The sequence below is a fragment of the Apostichopus japonicus genome, chromosome 19 (genome assembly GCF_037975245.1).
Source record: "Apostichopus japonicus isolate 1M-3 chromosome 19, ASM3797524v1, whole genome shotgun sequence".
Classification (NCBI taxonomy): domain Eukaryota; kingdom Metazoa; phylum Echinodermata; class Holothuroidea; order Aspidochirotida; family Stichopodidae; genus Apostichopus; species Apostichopus japonicus.
In genome coordinates, this window is record NC_092579.1 from 28,757,185 (window position 1) to 28,770,165 (window position 12,981).

Here is a 12,981-nt window from a genome sequence, read left to right on the forward strand (position 1 = left end):
TTTCTTCAGTGTGTACTTTGTTCTTTATAAAATGGTATTTCCATCTAAGTAATGTCTTCACTACCCCCTCCCCCACCCCCTCCGCCTCCCGACGTCCACAGGAAGCAAAGAAAGTAGCGAGGCAACTTACAATTCCCTTACGCTTATTATTACTGTTGTTGGATATTCTATCATTGCTTACAAGCAAGAATAAATATGCATGAACACTCTCGCAAAGGGAACCTTAGTGATGTCATGTGCTGTTGAGTTTACCAGAAAAATGATTTCCAATATCATAGTTACGTCAGGAAAGAAACATATCTGTTTGAGTGCATTTCTCGTATTTTTTTCTGATACAGGAAATTATACTTTGAACATTAATGTCGCCAGCAATTCTGAGTTGGAGGCACACATATTATGAGACCTGGGGGTGGGGGCAATATAAGGAGGGGGGAAAACAGTATAAGAAGGAGCCTGATGTTTGTGTCCTGTTACCAGTTAAGTTTATTGTACACATTGTGGTGGCAAACACTTGATAGGTGTTTCCATGGGGATGAGTGTCTCAGTCAACCAGTATAAGTCAGCGGTCAAAGGTTACATCGCGAACTTAACGGGATACGATCTACACTAATCTGTGTTAACCATCTTATTTGGAATTGATTTCCGAACATTACCCGAACTTATCCCGTGACATCCTTCTATGGGGATGTACCAAAAGCATAGATGAATCTCCTTTGGTTTGTATGAAATTTCAAATACTATAGGACTGTCGGAAGTGAGCGATACTTTTCATCTCATTTGTTCACATATACATCAGTACTGACCAATTAAGAAGTAATTAAAGTAATACTAAATTTGTACAAGACAGAGCAAAGTGGATGACATGTAAATACGCACAAACATTCAAAAGACACGTCAGTAACCGAAGACTTCTTTTAGGAATTAAGTCTAGGAGGCCTACATAGAACTTAATTATGTGTTCATTTCACAGAGATCATAAACATATACGTCATTAGAATGGAAAAGTATGCAATCGTTTCCTTTACAATTAGGTAACTACTAAATATTCCATTCAAAGGATCTGTTATTGTGTAGACGACCTTTCATTTTTTTTGCATATTATTTTGCATACTGTACATCCGTTTCCGCTAAAAATCAACTTTGAAATGATCTCAACGGAAATAGACACGCCTAGAATGTCCGTTTGTGGTATTTCGTTTTGACGGCGGTTGATCGTAAGCCTAACGGTATAATGGTATAGTGTGATGTGTGATGTAGTTTGGAGTCTCGCCAGGCATTTAAACATGAATGTAATAGGTGTCGTTTTTTTCCAGAGAAATTGGCCGGTATTACACAAAAGGTCACAGGGATTGTTGACTGTTTTTGTAAGCAATGTATCCTTTAAAAAAGGGGGAACGATTATTAAGGGATATTTTTTGCAGTGGCGTAGGAAGGTACTTTTGAGTGGGGGGGCTGAAGACTGATGGCCGGCCTGGGGGAGGGGTCTAAGGGGAGGGGGTGTCCCCTCCCCTTTGGAATTTTTTGCATTTCCAGGTAGCCTCAGATGCAATTTGGTGCAATATAGCACACTTCAACACCCACTCCATTTTGTAAACTTAATTTTGTATTTTCACCAGGCCTTAGATGCAATTTGGTGCTCCAAATGAGATTTTTTTTCTCATTTGGAAATGAAAAAGGGGTTTTCTGACTTGCGAAGCGGGGGGGGGGCGGAATGATACTTCCGCCCCTCCACATTTTTCACTAGGGGGGCTGACGCCCCCAGCCCCCCCCGGTTCCTACGCCCTTGATTTTTTGTGTCTCTAATGTACTTGCCGTTGCGCTGTCCTATAAACCGTTCGCCACAATGATGATATGCGCATAGACATTTTTACCAAAGAGTGTGTGGGGGAAGGAGGGAGGGAGGGGAGCTGGATAATGGTGGGATCGGGTAATTTTGGGGACCGTAATCAGCTGATAAGTTTAGTTGTAGAGATGAAATTCTTAAAACCGACGCGACACAGTCTACACAGAAGGACTAACAGAATGAACATCACTGCTAGTTCAGTACAAGACTCCGTACATTTCGAAATCCGCCACTAGTATTGAAAGAGCGTTCTTAGTACTTCCTGACTGTAGAGATGACATGCCGGAAATCATTGACTCATATTAACATATACGAACTGATTGATGTTTTCGTTTTAATGATGGAAGGTTAGCTCCAATGTTTTCTTTAATATCTTGTTTCTTATAAGAATACCTCTTCCCGTGCCAACACTCCCCTTCCCCCTCCTCCGGACCATGTACTACGCGTCAATCTCACTATATTAATGTTTTTGATAGCTCAACATATTAATTACATTATTAATGCTGTCTGAATATGACACATACAACAAGAATTACCCACAAAAGTCATATGTTATCGATCATAACAGACACTTATCATGCAAGCATAATATGCAAATCAGGCCCTAAAAATAGTAAGTTGCTTTATATCAGGGAGTAATAATGTTATTAGAGAAAACCGACAGATTTGGTCTGAAGTTGACGTGAGTCGATATATTACCGTTTTATTTTCTTCCTTTGTTTTGTTATGGAAGAAGACAGGTTTTCTCAATATGTAGGGCTATGGAGGAGAGTGGCCAGGAGAGTAGTAATCTGGTAATCCTATATACAGGCATATATAGGGCATGGTATACTATAGACTCTAAATATATAGCCCTACATATAGTTCTATGCGTATAAAGCCCTTTATATAGTCATATAAATACATAGATATAATGCTCTTTGTATACTTTGATCTACATAGGTTTATGTGTGAACCTACATCGCATGTTAACTTCTCACAAAAGAAGCTTAAATGCCACACTAAAACTTGTGGCGAGCATTCACAAAGAATGGGGGTAAGGTGGGGTGGGGTGAGAGTGGAGTGTGGATGGACCGGGGATACATAAAAAACTAGTAGTAAGACTATTATAGCAGCATTGTAACGATTAACTTGCGCCGGGCCCGGGCCAAGTACTAATGGGGCTCCTATCTAGTATATAGCCAATTATTTACCTCTTCAACATTTGGACCAATCACACAAGAAGCCCAGACAGAATTAGACAGAAACACAGAGACAAAATGGGAACTTAGGAGATTATATTATCTTAATTGCTTGTATTTTCATAAAATATCGCAAAGTGAGATTAGCTGCCTCATCTTCTGGATGATACATATTGAACATGTCCCTTCCCTTGTGAATGCAATGTGCTGGGTGTACATTTTGAGGGGGAGGGGGAAAGGGGAGGGGATCCTAAGGTACCATGGCCTCAACCCTCTGGCGCTTCAGAGCCATATACCCGGATGTTTTCAACCATGCGTGCAGAGAGTCATCGCTATATAGTAAGCTTCGAACCAGTGACACGAATTATGCGTCATTTTGTTTAACCTATAACAACAAATATATGAAAACGGACGGAAATGGGGGAATACGTAAAAAAAAAAAACACTGCACAGTTTATATATTTAGTGTCATGAACCTTTCACGGTTCGGGTAACTATTGCACCTTTAAGCAATTGACCTTTGAAAATCGGAAATCAACTCTACGTTTTTTGAAAGAAAAACGCTATAATTATTAGCCATCTAGGTTCTTCCATTTTGTTCTTATTGATCTGTTAACCAATAACTGAATAAACAAGAACGGATAACTTATGACTTCATGATTTTTTTCGGGTAAATCCCTCTTGTTTTTGGAAAGCGCTCGAAAAGTCTATATCTTACTTAAACAATCATTTCAATGGAATTAGACAGATATGTGTGGTAAAATTTCGCCATGATTCAGTGACCACGATAAAAAAAATGTAAAAAAACCAACGTCACGAAATTATTTCAAGGGATATTCTAGTGTCAGAAAATAGAATACTAATACAAACATATTCCCACAATGCAACGTTGAAAACCTATTCTCAGATTAGGCGTTCTTTAATTATATATATTATGTTTCTCAAGTTGCTGCAGTATTAGGCTTGACTTACTTTTAAATTTTTAGAGAAACCTGCCACCTGAAAAATAGATTATAATCATTGGTTTGTAATGGCAAAATGGCTAATTTACTTCCCTATGAATAACCCTCCCTAAATAACAAGTTCTCTGCATGGTTCATTGCACAACTAACAGAAAACAACTCTACCAGCCTTGCCTGCTATTTGAAACTATTGTTCACACCTTTAAACTATATATACCTATCATACCGTGTGATATTAATCATTTTCAATGCTGTTTACGTGTATAGGCATATGAGCGTTTATACTGAGCTGAATACCTTTGTACGTTAGTATTACAAGGTTTTTCAGACCCTAAGTATCTATATAAAAATACGCGACACTGGAACCATACGGAGAGCAAAAGCACGGGAATTATTTTAACTTCATGGCTTATTGGTGAGCGGAATCTTAATGGCACCCAAAAGTAACTTTTTTATACAGGCCTTGGACTGCGCAGACTAAAGTGTTTCCGCTTGTGGAAAGCGTCTTAAAAACATTGCATGCGGTGAAGTTTTCCGTAATGACGTCAACTTTACATGTTGGATTTCAACACATATAACTATAACTGCTAAAAATACGGATTTCTCATTATACTATACTGCTGTGGAATATACGTTTTGGAGACCTCTGTTTTTATAGATATATATCTAGGCATGTAGCCTATATAAGCAAATGCGAAACGTCAAGTTTATGTTATAAACACTGCATTATTAGCCCATGCAGAACAAACTGCACACCCACTTGACTCTTATGTCTTCGGTATATATTGTACAGGTACACCAGTCAACAGAGATACCACAGCACACATTGGGCATTGGCAGAGTATTTACGCCAAATACCTCAGACAGGAAGCAATACTCTGGATTCCTACAGGTCTTTCCTATATATACATATCAAATGAAGTTATTCATGTTCGTTTGTTCATTTAACGCAGAAGTAATCATCCAGTGACGTATACGTATAGTAAACTGTACAGTTTGCTATGTACCTGTATTGCTGTTAAATTTTACGGGAGGAATTTTTACATATCTTGGTTATTTTTTCTTTTGTCAAATTAAGTAGAGAACTTGATTAATCTGTCACTCTGGCTTGCGCACAAGTTATTCAACAATCCTCTACCATTATTGGTAGTAGGATGCCGCACGAGGTCCCTCTCATCAAGACTAAGTTCATAGTTGGGGGAGACACTGACATTATTCACGAAGGTTGTCTTTCGGAACAAAAGTCCGGAAAGTTTGCTAAGGTAAGTTCTTTCCGTTTCATGTTTTAGGCATAGGCCTACACATATATATACATATAGACCTATATATATATATATATATATATATATATATAATATACCATTGACAGCAAAATGGCTGTTGATTGTTTTTTTGTCATGCATGCTTTGTTATTTAAATATGAAACCATTGACCTGGTTAATCTGCTGTAAATTGCTGTTTTAACGTTTTCTAAACTTTTATCGCACGTTATAATACGACTCCTCGTAGAACGCAACTATATATGTTTCAATACCATACTGAATTGCCTCTCCTCGTTCAAACTGGTGTTATGGTGGCTAACTAGTATAAGCATACAATCTATATGTTTGCAGCTAATCATATATATAAGTAATAGCTCTTGCCTACAGCCTACAGGCGAAACAAGGCTGTACAGTTACAAGTCAAGATTTTTCTCCTGAAAGTTGTAGTTCTATTTTTAGTTATAATTTCAAATAGAGTTTGATAATCGTGTCAACCTGGTCCTCATTTCACCAGCAGGGTTGAGAGGTCGGTGGGGGAGGGGGGGGGGGCTTGTGCCCCAGTACTTCTCAGTTTAATGTGTTGTTATACTCTATACATGGTTCGCTGCTATCATGTATATATTCCATATTTGGTATGTACAACTTAATATAATTATATTCCCAAATCTTATTACGTTGAAATTGACTGTTGGTCATGCGATTGTTAAAAACACACAATTTTATCGTTATAAAACATAGTAATTTGACTATTCACACGTTCCAAATGCTACTATACCAGACCAGAGTCAATTTTTTTCAGTTATTTTCAAAAATAAACATTTACATACATAGGGCCAGTTCATTGTGATTTTGTTGCATTGTTTAGTATTGTTGTGGTGCACCTGTTGTGTTACCATGACTAATTAACAACGTGCGTTGATAACCGAACTAAATAACAGCTCGCCTGCATTACCTGGAAATATTCTGGTGATGTAACCGTGCGCTATAGGGCTAAGCTTCCTGACAGGAAACTATTAACTCTTCACAGTTCGGGTGTTATGGGCCACCGGTCAAACAATAAACAATTATTATCAATTTGATTCGAAAATTGAACGCAATAAAAGACAAGTAGGCCTAACCATGGCCTAACAGACGAACAATGTATTCGTATTACCTATTGTCAAAATGTAAAACTAATCGCCTAAGTTATATCAGATCATTGCGTTGGTATATATATGTAACGTTACGGTTTGGTCAATAACATAATTATTACATCATATAAAAACAAACATATACACTATAATTTGTTCGTCCGTGTCATAATTGTCACGTGATTTGTGTAAAATTTGAAAAACAAAATTGTTTGACTTCTTTTCAAAAGAAACATATTTTCAAATATATCTCTCCACTTATAAGCAGACGAAATTACAAATAGGGACTAAGACATTATGTTTACAAGAATTGGAACGAAGGAGGTAATTTACATATCAATGGTCACAGACAATAACGGTATTGTGTATGATTGTAAGACGTGTAATGTATAACGTGAGAAAATATGACGTCACATATACGCAACACTGTATACGTTTTCATATACCCATGTGAATCTTTTGACTTTTAGACATGTTACGCCCAATTTTTTTTTTTTTTACTTAAGTTCTGTTCAAAAGAATCACTAGGCCATATAACAATGTAAAATATTGCATTATCACCCAACTTGAACCACACAATATTCAATATTACAAACAATTGAACGGAAATTTGAAAAGAAGACAACAAAGATGACAATGTGATCGGTTTTCTGGATACATATTACTCATATATCCTGTGTTTCGTGAAAAATATAAAAGCCCTATATAGCTAACAATTGATGCGCGTGATTCTTAATAATAATAAATTTTGTTTTCTATATCTCACCCTTGTTTCTTGTTTTTAATTAGTTGTTTCTGTGGAACTGACTCGATGACATGTGCCCTACATATATATATATATATATATATATATATAAATGAAAATCATAATGAGTTGGAAAATCAAGAACAGTGAAAAAACTTTCAGCCTCCACCGGGATATATATATATATATATATCAAGGGCGGCGGAAGCATGTTTAATCTAGGGGGGGGGGGGGGGCACCGACATCAAAGGGCACTTTGCAGATAATTCGATTAGACTGATGCAGCCTTATATTTAGTACCCTTTATAACTCTTATTGTTTTATCTTATTTGCGTATACACATCACTCCATCAACGCCCCCCCCCCTCAAGGAAAATATGCATACTATAGCACTGCAATATCCAATGTGAAAAAATGAGGTGAAATCATGTTAGTTGCTAATGTAGGAATCTTCCGAATTAGAGTTTATTTCTTGTAAATATGTTAACAAATTTTGTTTCTTCCATTCGAAAAAGCTTTGAGTTTGACCCACAGAAATTCATTAAAAGTCAGGGGCATAGCCAGGATTAGCAAAGTTTTATGCAGGACTATCTGAGCGGAGCGCCACCATCGGTTGGCGCGGAGCGTACAAGAAAATTTTTGGTTTTACAATGCCCTCAGATGGCCGGAAACGGCCCTTCCCGAGTGTTCATTCTGGTTCCCTGGCCTCTTGCTGACTTGAGACACCTCAATTTTTATGTAGGAAAAGGGCACATTTTTAACCGGAGGAAAAGTAGGGGGGGCACGTGCCCCCTGTGCCCCCGGTTCCGCCGCCCTTGATATATATATATATATATATATATATATATATATATATATATATAAATAAATGAATTAATAAATTACCAGTTCCACTGAAACAACAGATTACAAACAAAAAACAAGAGAGATATATGCAAATATTAAATTTGTAGGCATAAACAATATATTTTTAAAGTGTATTGAAACCAGGTCTGGCATCAAGAGAAGGAATCAGAAACCCTTACCCCCCCCCCTTCTCCCCCGAGCCTGGTTTCATGAGGGGACCCTGGAAATAATATATAAAACAATGGATAAAGAAAGGGAATAACTAAACGTAACATAATCACTTAAGCCCAGTGCAGGGTTATCAATATTGTATTCCAGACCATCAAAAACAATGTTTAATTCCGAAAGGGGAGTACCCCAATCAATTTAATTGGACGCAAGATATTTCGTAAATTTGGTCAACCTTTACGTAACATTTAAATAGGAAAACACATGCACGCCCACTCGATTTGTACTTTTTTTTATGGAGTCACCTACAATCGCGATGTTAATAACATGTAAGCTATTATATACTATTCTACTGTATATGACTCAATCCGCCTCCAACATAATTTCAATGGAAATCCGGTCAATGCATTTACAAATAGTAGTTACGCAATACATAGAACGAATTATATCATTTTAACTATAGCTTTATAAATGCATGAACAAGACCAGTAGCCACTAGCTCATTGATCCAACCGTTGGGGCTGGGGCTGGGGCCTTGTAACAAGCGGTGCATTGTGCGTCGCGGACCCAGTTGCACACCGGTTTCGGACCGGTAAGCCGATATGCTGGTAGACTATCACATTTTTGTTGAAATTAACACACCTATAAGCTTACAAGACGATCCTTCAATCGGAAGAATCAAAAGTCCCGCCCCCGCTACCGTTCAATTAACAATCAACAAAGCTGGTGGTAACGTCTTGATAAACATTTCTTGTATTCCATTCGTTAATTGTAATAAAAAAAAAAATTAACCATTCCCATATTTTTGACTTTGTTTTCCACAGAGATGGGTGGTACTTGAACGGTGCAAGGCTTCGGGTAAGTTGCTGAAAACCTTTGTGATATGATTAATATTGCGATTTCTTAGCAAACAGTTTGGTTACTGTTTTGCGGTTTCCAAACAAAAGAGGACTGTGATGATTAATAAAAGCGGTTAATGAGGGGGATTTATCTGGGAACAGCACCGTAACAAAACACAGTACCTACACGAGTTTTTTGTTTGTTTTAATTACGTTTAAAATGAAACCTTAATATTTTAATCCTTCTTAAACCTTAATCACTTCTCACATATATAAAGGCACAATGGGGAAACAATACAACATAGTCTGTAACTCACCAATTCTAAATTCATAAGACATTAAGGCATAAACACTATTATTTACTCTCGTTTCTGTGTTCAACATATAAGTTTTGTATAACATCACGTGATTTGGTATATATATTATATATATATATATATATATATATATATACATATATATACATATATATATATATATATATATATATATATATATATATATATATATATATATATATATATATATATATATATATATATATATATAATGTTGTACGTAGTTCTTGCCTCGTGTCATGCTTTTGTAAATGAGAGGTTTCTCAGATGGTTAATTTTCTACGAGGACCAGGTCAAAAATATTGGTTGGAGCAAAGGATGAGGACTATAGTCTTAGCCAAGTCGTTTGTAGTATACACCTTTCTCGCGTGTAATTTTACATGCCACGAATTTGCCCGAGGATCTGTCCGATACAAACTAGCCTCAATCGAAAGCGTTGTCGCGGGCGTTCGCTATAGGCAGTACAGCAAATAGATACGGGAAAATAGCTTTGTGAAAAAGAAAGGTACAATAGACTGTTCATATACTAGGGTTTTAACAAGACTAGATGAAGACAGAATCAAGATTCCAATATACTTAGATTGCGCAATATTCAGGGTCGGCCGGTTAGAGGTCAAACACAAAGCTCAAGCAGTTAGGGAGACCCGATTGGTACAAGATTGTGGTTGGTTCGAGGGATCAAATTAAAACCTGAATATTTCCCAGGTCTGAAATATAGGAGATAACGTACACAGATGTTATATATAGGCCAAATTCGTCATCCAAACCTCTGCGGAAAAAGAAAAAGAAGAAATATGTGTTGTGTCCTTCAATATAGGATGGCAATGGCTGGTAAAGCATTAACTGAATTACCGGTAGTTAACGCATCGCATGGATAACGGGATATTCCCTACAGAAACAAAAACATAGAATATCGACAGTTTAGAAAAAAGGGTCGCGTTCAAACTGGCATCTTTCAAAACCTGCGGACAAAACGAAAATGGCAGAGATGGGAAGGGAAATATTTTGACTAACACCGGAAAATAAGAAAAATGAGATCCCTCTGATTCACATCCGCTAATTTTCGTAATCCAAAGTGTCTCCCCTTTCGGTGAGTCATTTTCTTGTCCCAATGCTTGAGTTTTTGACCATTTTAATTACCTTATCTTATGAGAAAATTAGGCTACTTTTTTTGTTTGTCATTCAGCGGAACAATAAAGTAAAGATGAGGTCCATCCCCTCCCCCCCCTTTAAATTTTACATCTACAACTGAACATAGAGCATACAGTGGAGCTATAGACCCATTACCAAACGAGATCGGAACCATTATATACTGTTGATATGCTCACATATCTAAAACGAGCAAAATATCAACAAATTCTGCAGCGTCCCGCTCGTTTCCAGATTGAGGGTACAGGCTATCAAAGTACATTTCAGTTAACCGTGTGGAACAAGAGAGATCTGATAATGATCGGGTGTATATCAGGCCTCTATAGTCAACTATATATATATACCCAATTTTATTGACCTTGATTGGAGACTACGTTTTTAGTTAACTAGACACCACTGTTTTTCTTTTCTACAAATTTAGTTCCTTATAACTTGCAGGTTTGCTTTGTGTTTGCAGGGCTCTATTCATATCCTTAAGCGCGAATGACGTCACAAAATACAACAGCACTGCTGTTATCGTTGTTTGAAATCAATCAAAAAATATATTGATATTTGATATAACCATATATTTTACAAAGGAAGAAGCAAAATTACCCTAACACTTTATCTGATCTTCGCTGAACAATTTATGTGTTGGAGGTAATTGTAAAGAATAGCGTCCTCCAAACAGCGGTGTTGGGGGGGGGGGGGGTGTTGAGGCGGTTGCAGAGGGATATACACATTTTGATTTCAGAGATATCAAAGTGTTTAATGTTCCTGCATATATACACACACAAGACTGAAGGCCAAGATATAACGTCATCGATCCACATCAGCTTGACTGTTTGAAGGGTTTACTTGATTCTAGTTCCATTGAATTAACCAGAAAACTTGAAGGGAGTGGTCTCATTATTCCCACCAATGAACGTACTAAATCCCACCCCTGACTGAACCACGCCCCTCGAACTGCTGTATGAGATCTAAACACATTTGAGGTTCCCCTCTTTGTAAGGGAATATAGCTATATATTGTGCTATGTGTAAATAAACTCTATAGTGGTGCACCCGATTCTCATGGCTTTATCAATTAAAAGTGGTTAAAGGTGAGTACCCGTTTAATTATCAGTTAAAACTGATGTGTGTTATAAGTTCTTAACACGTGTTATATTTATGACAAGTTGCTACTGAGCAGGACTTACAAACAGAAACAAAAATACTAAACACACAATTCTCTGCATAATGATCGCCATTAATTTCGTCCACATTCCAACAGAAAGTGGATGACACTTTACCACAAAACGCTAAAAATCTGCATATTTGTCATTTGATAAACTTACTAGTCAAACACAGGGGCTTGGAAAATTGTATGGACTCCTAAACAGTCATTAGTTGAAACAGCATTTGAGTAATGAATTCGTCTGTTAGTAATTTTTCCTCAGTAGCATCTGGTGACAGGTTTAACGTGTGTTACGGTGTTACAACACACTTCGGTTTAAACTGATTAACGGGTTGACTTTTATTCACAGTATAGAAACTGATCAAACCATGTACATTGGGTGTACTGGTACCATCCAAAAGGAAATTATCGGTACCTGAAAGCTAACATATTTTAGCCCCCCCCCCCCCTCCCCGTTTGGAGATCCATACACCGAATCGCGAAAACTTTCTGCTATACTAGCATTCCCCGTTTTTCCGTTTCCCTTTACCATAAATCACTAGGACCTCTTTTCAATACAGATAGGGTTTAAACCAGAGATAGGGCCCGGGCGCTCTCTTCTGAAATTTTCTTAGCAGCGAAACCTTTTTTGGCAAACAAAATTTTGTCCGGAATATATTAGGTATGGATATTGGTATATGGTTTGAACGCGTCGCTATATGGGCATTCCTTTCCACCGATGTTTTCTTATGCACCGATATTTTAGGAGTAAAATGTCGGTCTGTATCGATACCTTCCCTCGGGCCTCTCTCTTTCAAGAAATATTGGAAATATTATAAAACATAAATAATAATAGAACTAATAAGCTTTACGCGTATAGTTTTATCAATAAACATCAATATATAATATAATTATAATTATAATAATAATAATAATATAATAATATTATTGTATAATAATGTTTTTTTTTTTTAAATCTTATTCTTTCTGTGTTACAGGGTGCGTCTTCTTAAAGATATTCCGTTATTCTGAAAATGGAACAAATCCCGTGGAGAAGAATTTTAGGCATCAATATATATTATCTGAAGGTGAATTCATCGGAAGTATCAAAGGAAGGGTTAGCAGCGCTCGTACGTCCTCCTTCTATTGGGCGATTATACTCAAATCGGAGAAATTACAATTTCAGGATAAATCGATTTCAGTTTGTGAGAAATGGAATCGGCAGATCAGAGAAAATATTTCCTATTGTAAGTACATTCATTATACAGTGATGTCAAGGATAAACGATCAAGAATTAATTTGTTACCAAATACTGTATATCAATGATGTTTTACTTGACCAACACGAACGTATATTGTCGGTGTGCACCATATGTATATGACTT

At 36.9% G+C, this 12,981-nt stretch overlaps 1 protein-coding gene across 2 annotated transcripts in view; it reads left to right on the forward strand.

Moving 5' to 3' along the window:
- Positions 1–4,204: 4,204 nt before the first annotated feature.
- The window catches only part of LOC139960166 (uncharacterized), a 17,349-nt gene continuing 8,572 nt past the window's right edge, over positions 4,205–12,981 (forward strand). Inside the window, exons 1-3 of one of the 2 annotated variants that reach the window (XR_011790414.1) lie at positions 4,205–5,248; positions 8,962–8,995; positions 12,596–12,844. Coding sequence is in view for 1 of the 2 variants with exons in the window: in XM_071958327.1 (XP_071814428.1) it covers positions 5,141–5,248; positions 8,962–8,995; positions 12,596–12,844 (391 nt within the window). In the remaining variant the exon portion in view is untranslated. The remainder of the gene's footprint in view (positions 5,249–8,961; positions 8,996–12,595; positions 12,845–12,981) is intronic. The other variant, XM_071958327.1, reaches the window with a different exon arrangement.